A 24814-nucleotide genomic window follows, 5' to 3' on the forward strand; every position below is an offset into this window, starting at 1 on the left:
TTTGTATGGGCCTAAGCTGAGGCCCATTTGAAAATTTGAATTTAAAACATTGGCCCAACCAACGCACGGGCAGTGGCATGGGTGGTAAATATATGGACTCTCCGGGTCAAAGGTTTAAATGGCCACGCCGTCCTGTCCTGAGGTGTCCTTCACTCCCTGGTCTCTCTGCTCCTACTCTCATTCTCGGAACCCTCCTCCACGCCCAACCTTCAAAAACCTAAGTTTAGGGTTAGGGTTTTTTCTTTTCTTTTAGTTTTAAATGTAATGCTTCTTCGTAAGTTCTTGAGGCCATCTCGAAAACAGCAATGTACGGTCACCCGCAACACATGAGCATGCACAACCAGATCGCCGGCGACGACGACGACGGCGCTGCTTCGGAGTCCATCGATAATCCTCATGTCCATTATGATGCCCACGTTCTCCAAGACGGAGTCGTCCCCGGCATGGAAGTCGCCGGAGACGTACCCTCCGACGCTGTGTACGTCGCCGATGGCTCCGAAGTCGCTCTTCAACCCAGCGACGCTACCAATCAGCTTACGCTCTCCTTCCGCGGCCAAGTTTATGTTTTTGATTCTGTTACGCATGAAAAGGTTGATTTTTTTTATTATTTTCTGTGCTTAAATTCCCTGATTTAGGGTTTATTTCTTGGTTCCGTTTGGTTGCGGAGAAAATGTAGGAAACGAAACGAAAATGAAAAATTTTGGATTTTCTTTTTCTGAGTTACTTGCGAACCAAGAAAACTAAATTCTCAATTACTCGGGCCTAATACGATTATTTGGTTTCGCTGTGTTGCTTTTCAAGTGACACTGAATATATAACATAAAAAATATGGGACTAAAAATTTTATTTCCCTTTTTCTTAGTTTTCCGGGCAATCAAACAGAGAACTAAGATTGAGCTATGTTAGAGTCTTATGATTTCGTTATTGAATCTTTGTTATGTTGTTAATTGCGAATTAAGAAACAAAAATCTCAATTACTTGAGGCTTAACATGATTATTTAGTTTAGTGACGGTGCGCTTCCAATGGAACTAAATGTGACTCAAAATTTTTCTCTGCTCGGGTTTCTGAGCAACCAGATAGCGAATTAGGGTTCATCATTTGCAGGGTTTTAGGATTTGATTATTAAAGATTTTATTTGGTTGGTCATTTCAGGTTCGATCTGTGCTATTACTTTTGGGGACACCAGAACTATCTTCCATTGCACATAATATGGAAATAGTACCTCAAAATCAGAGGGTATTTCTTGCCTTGCAACTTATTTTCCCTAATACATACTATTGGTTGAGTTAGTTTAATGATTGATTATTGCACTTTATCTAGGCTTTAACAGACTTCCCTGGACCATACAATCAACCTCATAGAGCAGCTTCTTTAAATAGGTTCCGTCAAAAGAGAAAAGAGCGGTGTTTTGATAAGAAAATTAGATATAATGTCCGCCAAGAAGTTGCACTCAGGTACTATGATTTTTTTTTCTTTTTTCTTTTTAATCTGTTCAAATTTATCCACATTTTTTTGTTTTTTTTTGTTTTTTAGTTGGTTTGAATTTATCCATTTTTTGTTACTTTTAATAAAATCAAGATATTTAAAGTAAATACGAAGTGGTGTTTTGCAAAGAAATCATTAGAGTTGCAAACTGGCTGGCATGTGCATATAAAAATCCTTTTGACATTGGAAAAAAGATGATTTGTTACTAAATCTTCTAGGACTTTTAGGTTAACATTGATGATAGTCTTAAGTGCATTGATGCATATTTGTATTTGAAGTCCGAAGAATCAACTTAACTTGAAAAAGACTCCTTGAGTGTTATTAGAAGAAATATTCATTGATATAGTTAAAACGTACATGTGAAGGATTCCTCCTTCCCAAATTTACAAAAAACTTATCAAAAGAAATGGATGATTGAATCTTCTCCAATATACTAATAACACCTAGACATCAATATAGTATCACATGACTTTATACAATATAAAGTGACTCAATATTCCATGAGGGTTACCCCATCTTCTTTGAAAAGAAATCAAATTAATGTTCCTCACTTCCTCTCCTTGCTATCCAAACCCTCCCAATCTACACATTGAATACCAATCAAGATTAGCAACATTGACAGGAGTTCCCTTAAATGTTGTGGTATAAGAGGCTCAATAAGAGGATTAGAAATAGATTAAATCCCATAGTGTCTCTGAAATCCTCCACTTGTCCTAAAAAATCCTTGCAATGTTTTTCTACCACAATTTAAATCAATGTGAGACAAGCGATTTGCTTTAGAATTTTACCTCTGATGATAATCTCCAAACCCTTAAGGTGATAGTCATCATGTCACATATGCTCCTAGGAGGAGTCCAATTCAAGCTAATTTGTTTGAATAGTCTTTCGTTTTTTTTTTATAGGCAAATTTTTGTCCCCAATGGGACTTAAACTTGGAACCTCCCACAAATCCTCCCTATCCATTTACCTCTTGAAGTTAGCCTAAATAGTCTATGCCATAGCTCCAGTGTCAATAAGCAATGTTGAGAGAGATGATCAATTGATTCTCCATGCAATAGTCAAGAGTAAGGGCTTTGTAAGATCTTCTCATTTGTAGCATGCCATTGTTATTGACCTTGTTGACTACTAGCCAAGCAAAGGCCTTTACCTTGATGAGACTTTAGATTTTCATATAAATTTAGTTAGAGATAAAGGAATTCATTGTGATAAATTGGATAGGGTTAAGAGGAAAGACTTTATTGTAAATAAGCTTGAAAAAGATAATGACTAAGCTTGTACATTTATAACAAATGGTGACAAGTTCACACGAGTGAGAGAGGACATGAGTTTTTCAAGTTTCTCTATCTTCAAGTCAGTGAGGTTATAACGAAAGTTAAGTTTCCAAGAAAAAGGGGGAAGAAATTCCAAAGATAGATGAAACAAAAAGATTTTTAACCGTGATGACTCTAAAAGACTTGGAAATTGAAAACACAATGGTTAATCCTCCTATCATATAAGTCTTCCCAAAAACGAATTCTTGCTTTATCATCCACCATAAAATGAGTATGCTTTGTTTTCGTATTCTTGTAGTTTAGTTTTCTTTGGTGGGAGGATTTCTCATCCTTCTCTTGTACTTCTTTTTTCTATTTTTTTTATTTTATTTTTATAAGTAAATGAATTTCATTAAAAAAAGGAGAGAGACGCTAAAATAGCGACTCTAAGTATACAAAACCTATACACCCGCCATCAAAGGCCAAAAGACAAAAAACCGATTGCCACAAGCCTACTTAGAACCCAACCAATCAATAAAATTAGCTATAGTTAGAGGGCAATCGTCTATGAACAACTTAGCCTCAGCCCATAAAGTAAGAATAAAAGAGTGTTTCAATCTCTGAATTGACACCGATTCATCCTTGAAAGCCAATCGATTCCTCTCTTTCCAAACCGTCCAAAAAATATGAAGAGGAGCAGCTCTCCACACCTTCTTGCGATTTTTGCCCATGAAAAAACCATTCCAACTTAGAAGGGTCTCTCTAACTGAAAAAGGCAAAACCCAAGACACCCCAAATAAAGCAAAGAGAAGATCCCATAGCGCCCTCGTCCTGGAACAATGAAGAAGAAGGTGGTTTATGGTCTCCTCTTTCTCAGGACACATAAAACATCTATTCGCCAAGGCCCATCCTCTTTTCTGGACTAGATCCAAAGTTAAGGCTTTGCCCCACGTGGCCTCCCATGCGAAGAAACTAATCTTGGGCTGCACATTCGCATTCCAAATAAAGCTTGAAGGAAACAAAGATGAACCACCCGTTTCAAGAGCTATGTATAGAGACTTGACCGAGAATTTACCGCTCTTGGTTTCAGTCCAGGATACCGTATCCTCCACATCCTCAATAACTCTTTTACTCTGAATCCTCTCCATAAATCTTTCCACCTCCTCAACCTCCCAGTCATTGAACGCTCTTAAAAAACAGGGGTTTCAACCCCCCCATCCCCCCTTAGCCAAGGGATCCCATATATCTGCCACCCACGCTTCCTTCTCAACCGTCAAAGCAAAAAGAGAGGGGAAGGTCATACACAGAGGAGACTCCCCACACCATATATCCCTCCAGAAGCTCACCCTTCTCCCATTACCAACTATGAAAGCCATCCTATCACTCATCAACTTCCAATCCGCCTTAATTCCTTTCCACAAACCCAAACCATGAGCCTCTCTCACTTCCCGCGAGCACCATCCCCCTCTAGCTTCTCCATACTTCCCTCTAATCACTTGATTCCACAAAGCCTCTCTCTCATTTGCGAAACGCCAATTCCACTTAGCAAGAAGAGTCTTGTTAAGGAGGGAAAGGCTTTTGACCCCCAAGCCTCCTTTCGCCTTGCTTAAACACACCAACTCCCATCTTACTAAGTGAGGCTTATGTTCCAGATTGACCCTACCCCAAAGGAAATCCCTTTGGATTTTCTCTAATCTCCGTCTAATTGAGCTTGGTAAGCACAACAATGACATTAAATAGATGGGTAAATTTGATAATGTACTACGAATGAGAGTCGCCCTTCCTCCCTTGGACAAGTATTGTCTCTTCCACATAGTTAACCTTCTTCGAAAGCGCTCTTTCACACCATCCCAAACTGTGATTGACTTAAAAGGAGCACCCAGGGGCATCCCCAAATAGGTGGTTGGAAGACTACCCAAACTACAACCAAATTCCCCAGCAAGATCATCCATACTCTCCACCCTCCCTACTGGAATTAATTCACTTTTTTCCAAGTTTATCCTCAATCCTGAAGCAGCCTCAAACCACATGAGAAGCCAACTGAGGTAAGTCAACTGATCTTGTGAAGGTTTACAAAACACCAGTGTATCATCAGCAAACAACAAGTGGGAAATTAGGACCCCTTCTTCGCTCCGACCTTTTACCCTACTACCAGATAAAAAATCTCCCTTTATTGCCCTTTTAATGAAAACACTAAAGACCTCCATAGCAATGACAAAGAGGTAGGGGGAAAGGGGATCGCCCTGCCTCAAACCCTTGGAGCTTTGAAAAAAGCCCGTAGGGGTTCCATTGATCATCACTGAGAAACTTGCAGTGGATATGCACCACCGAATCCACCTAATCCATTTCTCCCCAAAGCCCATTTTCTTCATGATTGTGAGAATAAAATTCCAGTCCACTTTATCATACGTCTTCTCTATATCCAGTTTGCACAAAATGCCGCTCTCATTATTCTTAAGGGTCAAATCAATGGCTTCATTGGCTATCAACACTGCATCTAGTATTTGTCTACCTTCCACAAACGCCCCTTGAGCTTTGGAGACCACCTTTCCAACCACCTTTTTTAGCCTATTGGCTAATACCTTGGCCAGCCACTTGTACAAGCTTCCCACCAAGCTTATAGGCCTATAATCCCCTAAAGCTTTAGCCCCTGCTTTTTTTGGAATTAAGACCATAAATGTTGCATTTAGGCTTTTAACAAATTTGCCATTTTCGTAAAACTCCTTAAAGAAGCTCATCACATCAGCCTTCACGAAATCCCAAGCAAAAAGCCAAAAGGCCATAGAGAATCCATCTGGCCCCGGGGCGTTATCCCCATTACAGCCCACTAGGGCGTCAAATACCTCCTCTTCCATAAAAGGAGACTCCAATGCACTAGTGTCCAAAGGCTCTAACATCTCAAACTGCAACCCAGATACAGAAGGCCTCCATTCCCCCGGGTTAGACAACAACGTCTTAAAAGCATTGGCGATCCCTTCCCTAATATCATTCTCCTCCGTAAGCCATGGGTCTTGGAAGGAGAAACTGCCTTGCATCTCTAAAATGGCTATCCCACTCCTCATTAACCAAAAAGCGATCCAACCTTGAAAAAGACTGGTTATCTGCTCCTCCAGTCCAAGTAAAAGGGCCCCCCACCATGGGCAGATCCTTTAACTCCAGCTCTTCTATCACTTCTGCGAACCTTCTCATAATTGAGTTCAATCTCCCTCCTTTGTTGCACTCTTCCGGTCTCAGAATGGCATTAAAGTCCCCTGCAACGCACCACGACCCATTCCAAAGCCCTTTAATGGCCCCCAGCTCGTCCCAAAAACTCTCCCTCTCCCTCCTTAAAGTTGGCCCATAAATCCCTGTAAACGTCCATATAAAACCATCCTCGCAGCTCTTAAAAGTGCACGAAATAGAGAACAATCCTTTTTGCATGTCAACCAACTCCAGCATCCTGTTGTCCCATATCACCACTATTCCTCCGGCTGTACCCCTTGAGTCTACAGCTCCCCATTCAAGGAACCTGCCCACTCCTAAGCTCCGAACAATGCCCGTAGACATTTCCTGAATCTTGGTTTCCTGTAGGCAAACCAAGTCCACCCTATTTTTCCTAATCAAGGCTTTGATCACCTTCCTTTTGTCGCAATTATTAGCCCCTCTTACATTCCAGGTGAGCATTCGGAGCTTCATTTAGACCTACTCGTGCTTCCCCCTCCTTCTCCTCCTCCTCCACCTCCAATATAGTTTACAGTCCATTCCAATTTTCTCAATTCTCTTTCGAATTTTGACGTCTCTAATTTTCTCCTTTTTCTACCATCCAAATTACCTTTTTGAATTTTCCTCTCTTTCATTCTTTTGAGCAAGAACAATATTTCCCCTTCAAATCCCTCCGTTGGCATTCCTAGATAGCGGCTAAATTTAGCCAGGCTACTAGACTGCCAACACAGATCCTCCTCTTTGCCCCTCTTCTCCTTGTCCTCATGGGAGACTCTTTCCAAAACCCCTACTGATAACACCTCGGTATTCCTAGACTCTCTACCCACCAAGTTCGAAACCTCAGCCTCCCTTCCATCCGCCAAAATCATCCGTAGCGGGTCCATGACTGATCCCCCTTCGTCATCTGAAATTGTTCCTCGGTCGGAAGCCCTAGCCATGACAGCACCTTCCCCGTCCCACCCAGAAGGAGTAGAAAAGAGAGAGATATCCCGTTTCCCCAGAGACAAGAAAGGAGAAGAGGTTTGATCGGACTACCTGGAGGCCTCCTCCAATAACGCCTCGTCAGTGATTTCTGAGAGATTGACGGCCGGACGAGGCGATCCCAGCTTGGACCCAAACAAATGCCCCTCCTGCTCTCCGCTACCACTGCGATGCCCATCGGGAGCCCTAACCCCTTTTGCAATCTTCAAAATGGGTCGTCCCTCCCCCACTTGGCCATTAGAAAGCTTCAAATTGGGCCGACCCATTTCCTCTGATTTTTTAATCCCTTGGCCCTCCACAACGGGCTCTCTTTCCTAGCCCGATTCACCTTGTCGGCCCAGTGGCAGATTTTCTCCAGGCCCAGAGCAAGAACTCTTCCCCCAAGCTAAAGATCGGTCTCCTGTTGACCCGTCAGCCTCTGATGCTGCTCTCGACACAGTACCAGAGGGCTGAGCTTTCTTGCTGCAGCTTCCTTCACCTACTTTGTACTTCTCAGCCACTTTTGCAGGTTCCCCATACGTCTTTTCTCTCACCCTTTTGAATCCAGCGCGTGTATCTCCTTCTCCGTCATCCCTAACCTCCCGCTCCTTGCCCTTTTCTTTTCTTATCGTCGGAACCACTTCCGACAAGCCTGGTTTCACCTCCCACCATAGCTGGAGAGCGTAACAAAGAGATCCCACTACTACTTGCATGGTACTCGGCCACTCTACACCTACATATCTCACTGATATTCTAGCCCACCTTAGTTCCTTAAGATTAGCAGTATTTACATCCCCTTCGACGAACCCCCCCGCAACAGTCCCCTATCTTTCTGAAAGCTTCTTGACTCCAAAAATGCAACGGCAATCCCACGACTCTCACCCAAACACTCTCGGCTCTCTCGCCATTTTGAGAACACCCCACTTTTGGGTCCCACCTGTCCAAATGCAGAGGCGATTCCTTGAACCATCTGTTTCCTCTTAAAAGCACCTTGTCTGCCTCATCTTTATTCTCAAACTCGATCAGCAAGAGAGGGCCCCCTATCCTCGCGAACTTCATTCCTCCTTTAATATTCCAACAGGTTCTCCCCCAACTTTCAAGAGCATACATATCTGGATCCAACAGTGGAGTATGTCCCCATCTACCAACCAGACATCGGTCCATTAACTTCCTCTCACTTGAGATGTCTTTCTCCCCCAACTGTAACCATAGTGTTTCCCCTACCTTTTTCTCTCTTGATTTCACCATTAACTTCTTTTTTCTATTAGTATATTCCTTTGTCGTTTTCTATCAAAAAAAAAAAAAAAAAGAGTATGCTTGAAAAAATTCTGAAAAACTTGTACAATGGGTTTCTAGGGGCAACGATGCTACCACCTTCCTAGAATGTTGGTGTCCCATAATGCTCAATATGACCCGATGTCAAAGAGCAAAACTTTCCTTAGGAAACCTCTAAAGCCACTTCTCTAAGAGGTCTTGATTCCTTAGAGAAATCTTCCCAATCCTTAGATTAAGCTTGCACACTAGGTCCCGACTAATGAGATAATCTTTTGTACCTTTCCTAATCCATGACCAAAGAAAATCCTTTAGCAGTCTCTCTCAATCTTAATTTTATTGATGATAAGATCTTGAAAAAAGAGAGGAAATAACTAGGAATGTGAAACAAGCAAGGCTGTGTTGGAGTTGTTCTATCGGCTAATGACAAAAAGAATTTTTCCATCCATTCAATTTCCACAAAATTTTGTCAGCTACTGGATCTCAAACAACACTTCCCTTTGGGGGCTGGTTTGAGACTTTGCATTCAAGCATCAAAGCCAATCTAGTGATCTAAACCTGACTTGTGTTGATACCAAAGTGAGTACTCTTGCTAAATTAATCTTAAGTCCTAATATGAATCCGATTCCTTAAATGTTTCTCTTCTACCACTTGGTGGATTCCTTCTTGTGCCTCTTTGCCATGTTGCCCATGGTTTTTGCCTTGTTGGTATGGTTTTTGATGAGGATTGCTAGTATTATGGTTGCTTGTTTTTGTTGTTCTTTTCGATGTCCTATGTTTATGTTTATTATTCTGTGGGGTTGGTTGTGGGACATATTTGTGGTTTACATGACAATGGGGGACATCTCTTCTCAACATAATGACAGCGGACAAAAGCTTGCTGTTCTTACATATAGATGATCAGTCATGTATTATTGGGAGAAAAAGGATGATGTGCCAAGCATGGGGCACTTAAAATATATACATGTAGGTTCTGTGCTGTAAATTGTTTGAACACAAATGAGATAAACATTAAGCACTCCTTTTTATTGCTGGTTTCATCAAATTTCATCAAGGAGGAATTACAAAGGTAGAAAACAAATAATTACTTGTTGCCTTCAAATTATAAGTTATCATTGATTGGATGCCTGTGAGAGAAGGTTGTCCTGACAAGTTGGGATGGAGGTTAGCTAAGAATGTCAATCATTCATTTTACAGCTTTTGGAGCCCAAGGCTGCTTATTTCTTTTCCTATTAGGGAGGTGGGGGGTTTTCCATTGGTATCATCTAATATTCTAATGTCAGTTCCTTTTGCTTGGGAGGCTGTTTAGAGATGTTTCATACATTAGATGAGCTTATGAAACACGTTGGCGCTTAACTGCCGACCCTTCCTTTGCAAGTTGGAGGAGGAGTCTGCTAACTCTCATTAATTGTGGGATCTGGTATTTTATATATTTAGGTTTCATGTGTACTCCTTGCTTGCTTAAGAAGCTGCTGTTATGTGAAATTGGTTTCTTAGGGAGGAGTTGAAAGAAGGTTTGGAGGCTTGTTCTTATTCGTTTGGTGTGGTTCATTTGGAAAGAGTGAATAGAAGATGTTTTGAGGTAGTGGGGAGTTCACAATTGGCTGTGAAAATTTTCTTTATAAAATTGTTTTCTCTTGGTCTAATGTCGTATTTTGGATAATGTCTTTTGGCTCTATATTTGATTTTTATTTTCTTTCTAGGAAGAGGCTAACGTTTTCGTTAGCTTTTTGTTCTTTCTTGCCTTGGGTGTGTTTTGTATACTTCCTATGTATTTGGATGTAACCTGTTTGTTAGGCATTTTTAATAAAATCTCGCTTGCCTGTAAAAAAAGGTTATCTCGGTTCTCATAATGACTGTACTATTCAATTACTGTGAACTCCTGCTTTTTTTCTGCATGTTTTACAATTAGGTTAGGTTTGCTGATAAGGCATGCAGGACTTAAAGAACTGCCTTCATGATGACTTCTGTAGTAAATTATTTTTGCTCAGTATCATTTGCAACAGGAAACAGTTATTCTTATGAATTTCTGATTTGTATATGCCATCAGGATGCAGCGAAACAAGGGTCAATTTTCTTCGTCAAAGAAGTCTGAGGGAACTTTTAGCTGGGATTCTGTCCAGGATTCTGGACAAGATGAGAGCCCTCCTGAAACCTTGTGAGTTTCCTCTATTATCTAGATTGTTTCTGGAACAACATCACTTCCTGTGAGATCCTATTGTACAATTTTTTTTTTTTTTTTGTATTTGGTTGAGTTCCATACCATCATCCTGGATCCGGTTGTTCTGAAAACCATCTATGACACTGTTGGCCATAATAGGCTACTTCCTTTGTTTGATATGATCATCAGTATTCTTGTTCTGTTCTTTTTACATCCCTCATACTTTATTTCTCGTCTTCCTTGTTTGTGGATCACATATATTTCATTATCATCAGGCTTTGATTTCAAGGTTTACTTCTCAATATTTATAGCTTTCTTTAATTCTTTCATTCACAAAAGGGTAATTTTACGATTTATTTCTTTTATTTTGTGTATACTTTGCATTCTCTGTCCAGATGTACACATTGTGGCACCAGTTCAAAGTCCACTCCAATGATGCGACGTGGGCCAACTGGTCCGAGGTCTCTCTGCAATGCATGTGGGCTTTTTTGGGCAAACAGGGTTAGTATCTTCTCAAGTTGTGATACCCAATGTTTTCATTTTCTAGTAGTTAGTTTTTCCATATATGCATGCATCTACAGTCTTGGTGCATGATGGTGCCTTGCATCCTTTATTTGAAAAACTTTCTTAGTTCAGTTGATATGCATCAAGTTGTCCTTTTGCATCTGCTTGTTTTTTAAATCATTTGCATGCCTTGTTTAGATATGCCTGTCAATCTTCTCACTCCATTGCTTACAGGGATCATTTTTTGAGTGATGGGGGTTAGGAGGTATTTTTGATGGCAGTTTCACCTGATTTATGGTTTTCTTTCTCCATATATTTTATTCTGTGCCTTGTTAGAATAAGTCCTCAACCTTAGTTCACTTATGTGCCTGTTCTGATGGTTGTTAGTATCAGCACTGTACAAGAGTAATATGGTATTGCAAGGACAAATTCGTAGTTTCTAATCAAGAACTGTGGTATCCATGAAAAGAAAGAACTTGGAAAAAAAAAATCCAAATACTTGTGAAAAGAGAGAAAAGGGAGAATCCCTAATTTTTGTTATTAAAAACTATTAATAATACACATTGGACTTGGGTATATATATACATGCTAGTGGGACCCACAATACAATAAGAAAAAAATGGAAAAGTAAATAACTGAAATAACTGTACACTATCAAAGACTTAGAGGAATAACAACGATAACCCTTTTGAAGTCTGGAGTATCCCAAGAAGATGCATTTTGTGGCTTTGGCAGAAAGTTTGTCCAGTCCAGAAGTGAGAATATGAACAAAGCAAGTACAACAAAAAACACGAGGAGGAAGGAAATAAAGTGGTTGGTCAGGGAAAAGAAGGGAATGAGGAATCTGATCGTGTAATACAGATGAGGGCATACGATTAATCAAATAACATGCTGTAAGAACAGCGTCCCCCCAAAAATGAAAAGGAACATTTCTATGGAGAAGGAGAGTACGAGCTGTCTCAACAAGATGTCGATTCTTACGTTCAACTACCCCATTTTGTTGAGGAGTATGAGCACAAGAAGGTTGATGAAGGATCCCATGTTGGGACATAAATGAAGTAAACGGTGCAGAAAAATATTCCCTGACATTATCACTGCATAACACACAAATAGAAATATTGAACTGAGTTTGGATTTCAGCATAAAATTTCTGGAAAATAGAGAATAACTCAGCTCGATTTTTCATTAAAAATAATCAAGTACATCGAGAATAGTCATCAATGAAAGTGATAAAATACTGAAATCCTAAAGTAGATGCGGTCCGACAAGGACCCCAAACATCAATGTGGATAAGTTCAAAAGGAGACTTTGCTTGATTATTCAAACGCTTAGGGAACGAGACACGAGTATGTTTCCTAAGCTGATAGGACTCACACGTAAGCGACGACAAAGATGAAAAACGAGGGACAATTTCTAGAACTTGGATAGACTAGGGTGGCCCGGGCGACTTGGATGAGGAGGGGAGCATCAATGGAAATGCAAATTGCAGGAGTTGAAGGCGAGGTGAGGTGATAGAGGCCTTGAGACTCATGTCCTATGCCAATTGTCTTCCCCGTACTCCGGTCCTGCAAGGTCACAAATTTATTAGAAAAAATAATAGAACAATTAAGAGTACGAGTGATTTTGCTGATGGAGATAAAATTAAAGGAACACTCGGGAGTATAAAGGACAGAAGTGAGAGGTAGAAATAGGAGAGGATGTGCCAAACCAATGCCTTTAGCCACAGTTTGAGAACCATTAGATAAGGTAACAGTAGGTAAGGCAGAGGTAGTAGTAATAGAAGAGAAAAGATCCTTATTACTAGATATGTGATCAGAAGCGTCAGAATCTAGAATCCAAGGTCCAAGAGAAGATGTGTGGGTAAGACAAGCAGAAGCATTACCAGTCTGGGCAACAGAAGTAACAGAAGCTGACTTGGTGGCCTGATAGCGGAGATAGTCATCATACTCACTGTCAGTGAGGGAAATACCCTGAGATGTGGAGGAGCTCGGAGGCTGAGGTGGCTGAGGATTAGATGATTGGGCCACGTGGGCAGTGCGGGGAGGCCGCCCATGTAACTGATAACACCGATCACGAGTGTGGCCAAGCTTATTGCAATAGGTGCAATGAGGACGTTGGCCTTTACCTCGGTTACCACTGCGTCCTCCTCGAAATTTAGTTTGAGAAACTAACACAGAAGAATTTGAAGTGTTATCAGATGACAAAGTCTGAGTGGAGGAGATACGAAGGAGGCGAGCAAACACATCATCCAAGGATGGAACGGAGGAATTGCCAAGAATCTGATCGCAGACGGTCTCAAGATTTGGAGGGAGGCCAATATGCGTAAGAACCATGAAGAACTTGTCAATCTGTGTTCGTTGATCCCCAACATCAGTAGTAAGAGGCATCACGGTCAAGAATTCCTCCTTAAGAGAGGCAATCTGGCCTATATAAGTAGATAAATCCATGTCTTATTGTCTAACATTGACAATAGAAGAAGCCACCTTATAAAGATGTTGGATGTCATTCGTGTATAGCCTTTTCGCCTGATTCCAAAATTTAAAGCATGTTTTGTAGGCTCGAAGATAAAGTAGAATCTTAGGATCAACTGATTGCCATAACACACTACATAATTGTGCATCTATTTTCCTCCATTATACTCTGTCAACCTCAGGGATATCCGCCTCCTGCGTAACAAGGTGATCCTCATAACCTTGACCCATAAACCAAAGCTTCATAGAGGCAGATCAGGACAAATAATTTTCACTGCCAACCAATTTCTCCGAAGTAATCATAGGAGATCCAGATATAACAGAGGAAAAAATGGAACTTTTAGTAACCATATCTACTTATCTGGAGAACAAAATATGTTTGGATCGAAAAGAGCCCTAATACGACTTTAGATCGCGGTTGAAAGAAGAAAAACCGAGGATTCGCGGCAGTGAGAGACCAAATAGTAAAGAAAAACAAATGTGGCACTACTGGAAGGGTAGAAGAACACTTCCTAAGACATGTGCAGGGCTCGGGGTGGAGAGGAAGTCATCGGAGGTCGTCGAAAAGACTGTCTAGAGGGCTGGTGGAGACAAAAACCCCAAAAAATGCACTTGCAGGGCTCGGATGGCACAAACACAAATGGAGAGTGGCTGGACGGTGTCAGGCGAGGCTGGAGGTGGAAGCGCGTTGCTGGAAAGTGCTCCACGCGCTGGTGCGTGAGGTTCAGGCCGCTGGAGAAGAAACGTGCGTGGCCGGCACGTGACTGAGATTCTCCCTCCGGTGCTTTGACAAAACTTGAAGATCTCCTCCTTGCGCATTTGATGGTATGGTCGGTGTCAGAAAAGGACTTCGCCGGAAAAGTTGTCGGTGGTGAGGGTTTTCTGACGGCGATACGGTTGATCGGAAAGCTTTAGGAGATGGGGAAGGTGACTGGAATGAAGCATGGTCACTGAAAGGTTTCCTAGAATTGATTCATGGATAAACCAGAAATAATTAGGTTTTTTTTTTTTTTTTTTTTCTCCTTAGGCTCTGATACCATGTGACGAGAGAAAAAATGGAGAATTCCTAATTTTTGTTATTAAAAAACTATTAATAATACACATTGGACTTGGGTATATATATACATGCTAGTGGGACCCACAATACAATAAGAAAAAAAAGGAAAAGTAAATAACTGAAATAACTGTACACTATCTAACACTTGTATTAAAGTGTACAAGTATTGTTAAGTGAGAAAATGTAGAGAAATACTTAAGCAAACTATTCTGACAGAAAATGTGATAGAACAAAAAAAGGCATTTAAAAAAATGGGATCATGAAAAGTAAAAATAATGAACTTACCCAAGCCATTTATTTCAAATATTAAGCAAGCTTAATAGCGAGTACTTGTGGTATAAGGGAGAAAGACCCCAAGAAAAATCTATCAGGGAAGGGAACAAATTATTTATTTATTTATTTTTTGAGAGGAAACGACAAAGGGATATATTGATAGAAAAAAGGAGTACAAGAGAAGGATGAGAAATCCTCCCACCAAATAAAACTAAACTACAAGAATTCAAAAATAAGAAAATACTTAATAAAAACAAACAAACTCTCTAGATTAGACCAACCCTTTGGAATTGCACATCGCTGACCAATCAAGTTGTAACACATTAAGGGGAGTCCCCTTAAAAACCTTGGAACAGAAAGGCCAAAGAGAAGCAAGGAAATGAATAGAATCTCAAAGACACTCTGAATTCCTTACTTTATCCTAAAAAATTCTTGCATTTCTTTATCGCCACACAACCCAAATTAAAGCGATGCTCACAGCTTGCCACAAAACTATCCCTCTCTTAGATGAACCAAAACCATTATAATTGATAGATAACATGTCGAAGATGCTCCTTGGGGGAACCCAATCCATCTTGGCTAACTGAAATAATCTGTGCCAAAATACTATTGTCAAAGAGCAATGTAGGAAAAGATGATCTGCTGATTCTCCTTACTTTATGCACATATTACAAATATCAGGACTAAGAGCTTTGTAGGTTCTTTTCAATTGTAGCAAGTCATTAGTATTTACCTTGTGTGTCACTAACTAGACAAAGGACTTGACTTTGAAAGGGACTTGAGAATTCCAAAAGAACTTAGTAGGAAAAGCTGGAGAATTAGAAAATTGGGATAAAGTTAGAAAGAAAGATTTGACTGAAAAAAGCCCTGAAGAAGATAAAGGTCAGGATCTTGCATCTGAAATCGAAGGTGATTGATGCAAACCATCAAGTGACCGCATGAGGCCTTCTAAATCTTCTATCTCAGAATCATAAAGGTTACGACGAATTTTATCTATTTTTTCAAGGTAGGAAAGGAAAAAAATCATTACAAGCCATTTATTTCAAATATAAAACATGCTTTGTAGAGTATATATACTATAAAAGAAAGGAATAGCTGGAAATCCTCTTAGCAGGAAATTTTAAGATTTTAATTTTTATAAAATAATTTTGATTTAATGGAAATTTAGAAACCTAAAATAACAAACAGATTTGATGACCAGTTTTTTTTTTTTTTTTTTTTTGAAAATTTATTTTACTAATATTGCGATTCTAAGTGAAGGAGAGTCAAAATACATTCCAATTTTCTTTGAAAGTAGACCATGTTCCTTTATTATTCTAGATGATCAACTATGTTGAGAAGGGTTGACAGTCACAAAGTGGATTATCAAAGAATGGACTAAGGTGGTGGTTGAAAGTGATACAACCTAAACTGAAAAAAGAAATGGAGAAAGGAAGAAAAGCCTTGGCCTGGCATTAGAGAAAAGAAAAAAGCCTAGTTATGACATTAGAATTGTCATGCTACACATCAATTTGGTGTTCATAGTGCTCATGGTGGAACCCAGGTAGTCAGACTGGATTCTACTGACATAGTTGTCACGAATCTAGGTTGCAATAAAGTTTGTGGTGTAGCTTCATAGGATCAAGAATTATAGGACCCTCTGATCCAGGTTGGTAATTACTGATTGTGTGTTCTTTTGTTGCTGTTCTTTTCTTTTCTTTGCTTTTGACTTTAATTTTAATTATAGTTTGTGTTGTAGGAATATTTCATCCTTCTTTTGTACTTCTTTTTCTGTGCATGTAATGCTATTCCCATTTCTTATTTAAAAAAGTACTATAGTATCGATCTGACAAGGTTAATGCGAGTTGCTGTTTGATTCAGGAAGATTTGGTGGTAGTAGACTTTAATAGAGTTCTATAAGGCAATTATAATATAACTAGTGTATCATATAAGTTATATAAGTTCATTTTTGTGTAAGTAAATTCAATTACTCAGCACTTCTTTTAAGGCCATCTCTCCGTAAGGATAAGCCTCCATTCTCTTGCCCATTCTTTGCTTGGAAAACCGATTGCAGGTACCTCATCTCTAAAAACATCTTAGAATGAAACTTTTAATGCATTATTTAATGTCGTCGCACTCCCATCTTGATTTGCTCCAACTTTCAGTCCTAGTCCTTTCAGTCATTATTCTGTCAATAGAAAATTATGGAAATTATCATTCAAATGGGGCTTTCACCATGCAAACAATGGTTCATTGTCAATAATTTGTGTTTTGTAAAATTTTTCTCTTTGTTGTTTACCTTTTGGTTTAGGATAATCAAATCAACAAATTTGACAACATTTGGAGTAGAACAGCCTTAGGATCTCTCTCTCTCTCTCTCTCTCTCTCTCCCTGTGCAGTTCTTGTAGAGCCTTGCTTAGAACTACAGAACTGTTTTATGAGTCTGTAATTTGGCTTTGGGTCCGAGGTCACATCAAGCAGCAGTTTTAGGATTTCTTGCCTTTCAAGAGTGATAAAGTGATCCAACTTTAATTGTCTGAAACATCTTATCAGGGTAAGCATTCAGAAAATAACATTGAATAGTTGGAGAATGGGAAGGTTGTTTTTCCCTAGACAGGCTCACAAGAATGCCAGAGGGTTTGGGATCATAAAAATATCTAGAGATAGGGCTGCTCTAGTGTGAAAATGGTTCAAAATCTATTTCTGTTGACATTGGCACCAGGTATCTTGCAGAATTTTCAAGATTGGGAAATGGGCAGAACTTGGCCTCTATAGTGTAATCTTTGGTCTTTGTACTTGTACAGTCTGTAATTCTGGAACATGGCCAAGCTTGTTTAGTAATGTTTCAACTGTTTTCCTATTTGGTAGGTTGTTTTGTTAAACAAAATTTGTTAATTATTTGCATCAAATACATTCATGCATACTGTTGTGCACCATAATTTGATCAAGAGGAATACAGATTATTCATCCATTAATTGACAGCCCTAATTCTAGTATTTGTGTGTAAATCTGCCATATAATGGGCCTCCTCAGAAAGATTTGAGCAGTAATGTACATCTACAAATTCTCTGCTGCTGAGTTTTCTGTATGTCTTACCTCTAAAAGATGAAATTCTGCAGGGATCTTTGAGGGATCTTTCCAAGAAAAACCAGGATCATTCTCTGAACCAAATTGAGCGGGTATGTCTCAGAGAATTTTAGAGTTGTATTTGGCTTGGAAACAACTGGCTTTATAATTGTTGTGGTTGTGGTTGTCATTATCATTATTATTATTACACACTTTCTTTTTTCTTTTTTGACATTTTTTTTTCCTTCAACAGGGTGATGGTGAAGCTAATGATTCTGACTGTGGAACTAGTGGATACATAAATAACAATCATGTTGCTTTCTCAAATAGTGATAACCCGGCTTTAATACCTGAGCAGTAACTGTCAAGCTCCCTCACAAGAAAGGCTTCTGCCATTACCTCTAGCATCATTCAAATGAAGTACAAAGGTGTTTTAGTAATTTCTTCTACTTGTCTTTATATATGTACAGGTATAGTAGTGGCTTAATCAATATATGAGGTTCTCTCTTTGTATTTCTTTTACACTCTTTGGGTACTTTTAATCGTATAAGGCCTTGGTGCATGTTTGGCAATTCTACGCCCTTCCATTTTTTTGCCTTTTGGGGTTAATTCTGTGTGCTAATATTTTCACACAAAAAGGCACAGTTGGGTTAGATTCTATCCACCTGCCCATCCCATCTATTTCTTAAACTCCTTTTATGTTTGCCCAGTCTGGTTTAGGAAAAATTAACTTGGTTGTCACCATCAGTCAATCCTATTTTGAACTGTATCAAGCTCATAAACCAAATTATGTTATATCATTCGTCAACACTTTGCTGCCTTTTTAGATTTATGGCCTATTTCTTTGATTATTGTATATGGTCTTTTATTTCTCCTAACGTGTTAGTGCTAATGAATTCATATATGAAGTTTATTTACTGGGATTGAGGTTGACGCTAATATTCATTTCTTTCAACCATGAGGTGTTCAGTCATTTTGGGTGCGCCTTTATCTCAGCAGACTGCCGTGGCAGATGTGGACGCCACATTATAAGTCCTGATATTTTTCCTTCAAATTGTTTAATATAGCCAAACACGGTTGCAGCGGATTATCAATCAATGCTACCGGTTTGGTGTAGGTTTCGATCGGGGAATTAATTCTAACTCCCACTTTTGTTCAGCTGTCTTAAATCTTCTTCATATAATTTTGCATTGCAGGAGAAATGAATTATGTTACTGTATTAATATTTCATCCGAGGACTTCATTGCCTTGGCCCACCTTACTCCCACCTTACCAATGGATACCTCCAACGGATGAGAATTTTTGTATTTTCTATCACAAAAAAGTAAAAAACCCACTATAAATATTTTGGCAAGGAATGTTGTTCCCTGTGTCCGAGTTTTCCATGTTCTAAGAACAACTTGAAGCTATTTTCACCTATTTTTTTGCACTATTTGATGAAATAAAAAAGGAATTGTTCTCTATGTTTTCAAAGGGGTGCTCTCCACGTCCTTTGTGTATGATGGGCTTTCTAGAAAGGAAAAAACGTAGAAAACTCAGTGGTAATGAACCCGGGATCTAGGGAAGTTATCGTACCCAGTAACCCATCTTCAACTTAATTTGGAAGCATAAGGGGAAAAAGACCTGATTGGAATAGCTGAAAATGGTGAAAAATGACTACCTTGTATGGGGTGTTTTAGATGGAGTTGATAATGTGCAGAGATTTGCTTGAAGAGAACTTCCACACATTGTGTAGTGTTTGAATACATAGCCATTTAGGATTTTTGTAAACACTCCAATCTCTACGAAACACTCTCCAATCTCAATTTTTTCTAGGTTTACTTGCTTTGATGAGTAATTTTAAAAGTCGATGTAGTGTGTATGCGCATTTTTTTTTAATTTAATAAAGTGTTGATGTAAAAATTATTTATATTTACAACATTAAATTAATTAAAAAACAACTTTCAAATAAGTTTTTATTTTACTTGTTTTAAAAATTTATTTTTATCAATTCAACCAAATTTTATTTAAGAAAAAAAAATTGTTTTTCAAAATTCAGTTTTTAAATACAATTTTATTTTAAAAAACATGAAAAATAATTATTTTTAAAAATTGTTTTTTCTAACAAAATCTTATATTTCCAAAAAAATAAAATAAAATTATATGTTTTAATCATGTGATAGGCAATTGGACTTGGACTTGGTTATTTTTGTAGGTGTAATTAATTTGGGTCATAAATAATTTTTAAAATAATTATGAGAAAACATGTGAAAATAGTATAAAATGATTAAAATATGTTATCTAAAAATATTTTATTACGAATTAAAATATAGAAAATAAGTTTTGATTGTAAAATATATTTTCCATAATTCATATGGAAAGAATACATGTCGGGCATCCTTTGCGTTTTAAATGAAACGGGTATAAAAACTTTGACTAACGGTTTATCTCAGGGCCCGATGATAAAAATAAAATAAAATGAAAAATAAAAAAGGGTCTATCTGTTCAAGAAGCACACCACCCCATTATAGTAATTTACCATGAAATGTCCGACCACTTGAATACCAAACTTATCATAAAAAAAAAAGGAAAAATCTCGACGGCTGCCGTTGGATCGTCCACCCAAACCTGTGGGGGCCCACGTGGTTGTCCCATCACGGGGCCCCACCCTCTTCTCTACCACCCCCACACACACCACTCCTCACGTGAACCATCCACCCTCCGAACGGCCCCCAGTGCCCTCGCCACATCTTCCCCCCACTACTCTCTTCCTGGATCGCCTATCCCATCTCCATATATATATATATATACCATCTTTCATTTTCTTTATTTATATTATTTATTTATTTATTATTCTTAATAAATCTCAAAATTATAAAGAAAAAGGAGAATGCCCTCTTGACATGTTGGCACATTTGCTGTGCTTCAAAAATAAAAAAGAATTACCCAATTGAGGCTCTCCAAGGAAACACAGGGGTAGACCCTGCAATTATTTCCCATTTTAGGGTTGTTTTCCCACCCCTTGTCTTCTTTCTCTCCCCACATTTTCATTTCCATTTCCACTCCCTCTCTGCAACTTCATCAATCCTCTACTTCAACTTAGGTTAGGGGTTAGGGTTTTGGCTTTTGTTTCTGATTGCATATGGCTCTTTAATGGAACAGCTCCCGTACCTAGGGTTTCATTTGTGCTGCTAGGGTTTCTTCCGATTTTATGGCGATGGCCAATCCTCAACCTTTGCAGGCTCGCCCCTTTGAAGATCACATGCAAATCCCTATTCAGATCCACGACGACGACGCGGACTTCGAAGTCGATGGTGGTGCCTCTGCTCCTGCTGATGATGCTATGGACGACGTTGATGATGACCCCCATATCAATTCCATCAACCCTATCGACCATGCTGGAGTCGTCGTCGCTTCTCGGACTAGCGAGCTCACTCTTGCTTTCGAGGGAGAGGTTTATGTCTTCCCTGCTGTTACCCCTGAAAAGGTGCCTGCCTCTCATCTCCAACTTTATTGTTTGTTTATTCTTCTTGTTCTTTTAATTATCGTTTCTTTTGTTTCCCGTTAATTTTATTCTTTTTTTTTTCTTGTTTTTTTGGTTTGAATTGAGTTCACTCAAAGCAAATATCAGTTTGATTGAATTTTCGGTTTGTTTTAACCTTTGTCTGGAGCAAACGCTCTATTCGGTTTCTGAAGAATTGAGGAAATGAAAATTAATTTGAAGTTTTTCTGTTTTCTGTTGTTTGGTTCTTAAGAAACCAATGCCAAAAAGGAAAAACAAGTTATAGCTTGTATATGCAACCAAACAAGGCATAAATGGATTCTTTGATAACTCATTTCTTCTTGGTTATGGGTCAATATGCTTTGAGAAGATCTCCATTACTTTTGATTTCCGTGCTTAGGTCCCAGGTTTATTAATGTAATTTGCAGTTTTAGAACCTCTTTTGGGTTGCGCTAGCTTGGTTTTTTGATAGGCAAATAAGAGTATGCATATACATACAAGTGAGACTTGTAGTACATCTGTTTTTCAGTGCACAAGTAATTTGATTGTAAATTCACATTTGTGGTTTGTCCGTTCATGGATTCTGCTATCAATTCAATGGTTGAAGGAAAAATATTCTGAAACTCCTATGTACAAAACAGTAGGTATCACTGTACAATCTTGGGGAGGTATCTTACAATTTTGGCATGATTGTGTGTACTTGGTTTGTGTTCTATTGGGCATTTTTAATTGAATTATATACTTATCAAAATAGAATAAAAATCTCAAGAGCTGGAATTAATGCAGTTCAAATATAGGTGGCACTAAAATTTCTACATTCGTAATAGTAATGGAAGACCAATCAATATAAATTTTAGAAATTTGGCACATTCATTTTTTTTTTTTTTTGATAGGCAAACACACAACAAAAATATATTAGAAAAGGGCGCCTTGAGGCTGACCCAAGCATACAGGATGTATACAAGAAGCGCCAATAGTCACAAAAAGAGAAAGAAATACAATACCAGCTCTCAACTAGCGCCTAGCCAATCAAAAAAATTGATTAAAGGAAGAGGACCATCATTTACAACCGATTTAGTCCACAGCCAAAGATTACAAACAAACGAATTCTTCAACCTATGAATTAATAACTCTTCATTATCAAAAACTATCCTGTTTCTTTCCTTCCAAACCGCCCAAAAAATGCACAACGGGGCTGCGTTCCACACCTTCCTACGCTTCTTGCCCAACTTAAAGCCACTCCAGCTATTAAGAGTATCTCTAACCGAAGAAGGGAGGACCCAAGTAACACCAAACAGAGCAAACAATAACTCCCATAACCCTCTTGCCTTAGAGCACTGGATAAGAATATGATCAATTGACTCTTCTTCCATACCACAAAGAAAGCATCTGTTAGCTAGAGACCGGCCCCTCTTTTTAAGTTGATCCAAGGTTAGCACCTTCCCCCAATAAGCTTCCCAAGCAAAGAAGCTCACTTTGGTAGGCACACAAGTACTCCAAATATTACTATAAGGGAATTGAACATCTCTTCTTGAAGCTAGCGAACTATAGAGGAACTTAACTGAGAAAATCCCATCTTTAGTCTCTTTCCACAGCATTCTATCTTCCACAAGAGGATTAAGCCTCCTACCTCGGATTGTCAGAAGTAATCTCTCCACCCCCTCCACCTCCCAGTCATTAAAGGACCTGGAGAAGCTAGGATTCCAAACCCCTTCATCTCCCGAATGATCCCATAACTCCACTAACCAAGCCTCTTTAAATGAAGCAAAGGCATACAAAGAGGGAAACAAATTACTAAGAGAGAAATTCCCACACCAATTATCATTCCAAAATTTCACCCTTCTACCATTCCCCACAGAAAAGACAACTTTGTTTTGCAAGAGAGCTCCTTCCTTCCTTATTTCCTTCCACAAGCCTACTCCAAACCCCTCCCTACCTACTCTAGTATACCAGCCCCCTTTTTCCTCCCCGAACTTTCTACTAATGACTTGCCTCCAAAGAGCCTCCCTTTCATTCGCAAACGCCAGTTCCACTTGCATAAAAGGGCTCTATTGAGAGTAGACAAACGTCTAACTCCCAAGCCACCCTTCCTTATGTCCGAGCACACGGAATCCCAATTTACTAGATGAGGCTTCCTTTCCAAAGCTCCTCCCCCCCACAAAAAATCCCTTTGAATTTTTTCCAATCTTAAACTAACCACTCTTGGCATTCGAAGTAAAGACATCAAGTATATGGGCATACTTGACAAAGTACTACGAATTAGGGTAATTCTACTGCCTTTGGAGATATAATTCCTTTTCCACAAGGCAAGCCTTCTCCGAAATCTCTCTTCCACCCCATCCCAAACAGCCACGGATTTGTGATTCGCCCCCAATGGGATCCCCAAGTAAGAATTTGATAGCCTTCCCACTTTACAGCCAACCTCAAGAGCCAAAGCCTCCAAATTCTCTACTCTCCCAACCGACAAAATCTCACTCTTATCCAAATTAATCCTCAAACCTGATATGACTTCAAATCACATCAACAACTAGCTTAAATGAGCCATCTGATCTTGGGAAGCTTCACAAAAAACTAAAGTATCATCGGCGAACAGCAAATGAGTTACCACAGCCCCGTCTCCACTTCTTCCTTTTATCCTGCAGCCCGAAAGAAAGCCCCCCCTCACTGCTCTAAGGATGAGCCTACTAAAAGCCTCCATCCCGATAACAAATAAGTAGGGAGAGAGAAGATCCCCCTGACGCAAACCCCTTGAACTATTAAAAAAACCGGCTGGAGTGCCATTGATCAAGACTGAAAACGTTGCTGTGGAGATACACCAGGAAATCCAGCCAGTCCATTTCTCCCCAAACCCCATTCTTTGCAATACCAATAGTAGAAAATTCCAATTCAAGTGATCGTACGCCTTCTCTATATCTAGCTTACACAACACCCCACTCTCATTTCTCTTCAGCAATGAATCTATTGCCTCATTGGCAATTAGGGCAGCATCCAGAATTTGTCTTCCTTCAACAAAGGCGTTTTGAGCTGAAGACACCACCTTTCCCACCACCTTCTTGATCCTGTTTGCTAGCACTTTTGCCAACAGTTTATACAATCCACCTATCAAGCTAATCGGTCTGAAATCTTTAAGGTCCTCCGCATCCGGTTTTTTAGGGATAAGGACCAAGAACGTTGAATTCAGGCTCCTCACAAATCTGCCATGCTCGTGGAACTCCTTCATCAAGCCCATAACCTCATCTTTCACAAAATCCCAGCTGAACTGCCAAAAGCTGAGAGAAAAGCCGTCTGGACCAGGAGCCTTGTCTCCGTTCAGATCTGAGAGGGCGGAGAAGACCTCTGCCTCTGTAAAAACCCCTTCCAGACAAGCTGCATCCTCACCATCAATCCTATTAAAATCCAAACCTTCCATTGACGGATGCCAATCCCCAGGATCTGTTAGCAGGTTCTCGAAAGCTCCAACCACACCCCCCTTGATATCCTGCTCTTCTGTTAACCAGTTACCATTAATCTTAATCTTAGACAAACAACTTCTCCTTCTATGGGAATTGGCCATCTTATGAAAGAAGCCGGTATTTTTGTCACCCTCCCTCAACCACACCTCTCTTGATTTTTGTCTCCAAGAAATCTCCTCCATAAGAGCCCATTTCTCAAAG

At 39.4% G+C, this 24814-nt stretch overlaps 2 protein-coding genes across 4 annotated transcripts in view; both read left to right on the plus strand.

The window, feature by feature from the left end:
* The first annotated feature begins 125 nt into the window (after window positions 1-125).
* Window positions 126-18936, plus strand: LOC100242037 (GATA transcription factor 25). Of its 2 annotated transcripts, XR_009464959.1 has the most exons (8): window positions 126-590; window positions 1154-1237; window positions 1322-1455; window positions 10220-10327; window positions 10726-10831; window positions 17734-17793; window positions 17934-18108; window positions 18651-18936. XR_009464959.1 is itself a non-coding variant. In XM_002283717.4 (7 exons), exons 1-7 carry the CDS (start codon window positions 306-308, stop codon window positions 18039-18041), a joined length of 885 nt encoding a protein of 294 aa, XP_002283753.1. In that variant the 5' UTR covers window positions 126-305; the 3' UTR covers window positions 18042-18252. The 2 variants fall into 2 exon arrangements, 1 of the variants encoding a protein (XP_002283753.1); XM_002283717.4 differs by lacking the exon at window positions 18651-18936 and having other exon boundaries at window positions 17934-18252.
* A 1359-nt stretch (window positions 18937-20295) lies between these two features.
* LOC100257426 (GATA transcription factor 24) overlaps window positions 20296-24814 on the plus strand; it is a 34237-nt gene continuing 29718 nt past the window's right edge. For both annotated transcript variants that reach the window (XM_010666122.3, XM_010666123.3), the window contains exon 1: window positions 20296-21146. In XM_010666122.3, the coding sequence (XP_010664424.1) occupies window positions 20871-21146 (276 nt within the window). In that variant the 5' untranslated portion in view covers window positions 20296-20870. The remainder of the gene's footprint in view (window positions 21147-24814) is intronic.

This window comes from Vitis vinifera, chromosome 18 (assembly GCF_030704535.1).
Source record: "Vitis vinifera cultivar Pinot Noir 40024 chromosome 18, ASM3070453v1".
Taxonomy (NCBI): Eukaryota; Viridiplantae; Streptophyta; class Magnoliopsida; order Vitales; family Vitaceae; genus Vitis; species Vitis vinifera.

What these genes read in the sequence shown, in the direction of transcription:
- LOC100242037 (XM_002283717.4), top strand. Translation starts at nt 306, where the DNA reads ATGTACGGTCACCCGCAACACATGAGCATGCACAACCAGATCGCCGGC. An exon ending in ATTCTGTTACGCATGAAAAG is followed by an intron (nt 591 to 1,153) that starts GTTGATTTTTTT and finishes TGGTCATTTCAG; the next exon opens with GTTCGATCTGTGCTATTACT. An exon ending in CTCTGAACCAAATTGAGCGG is followed by an intron (nt 17,794 to 17,933) that starts GTATGTCTCAGA and finishes TTCCTTCAACAG; the next exon opens with GGTGATGGTGAAGCTAATGA.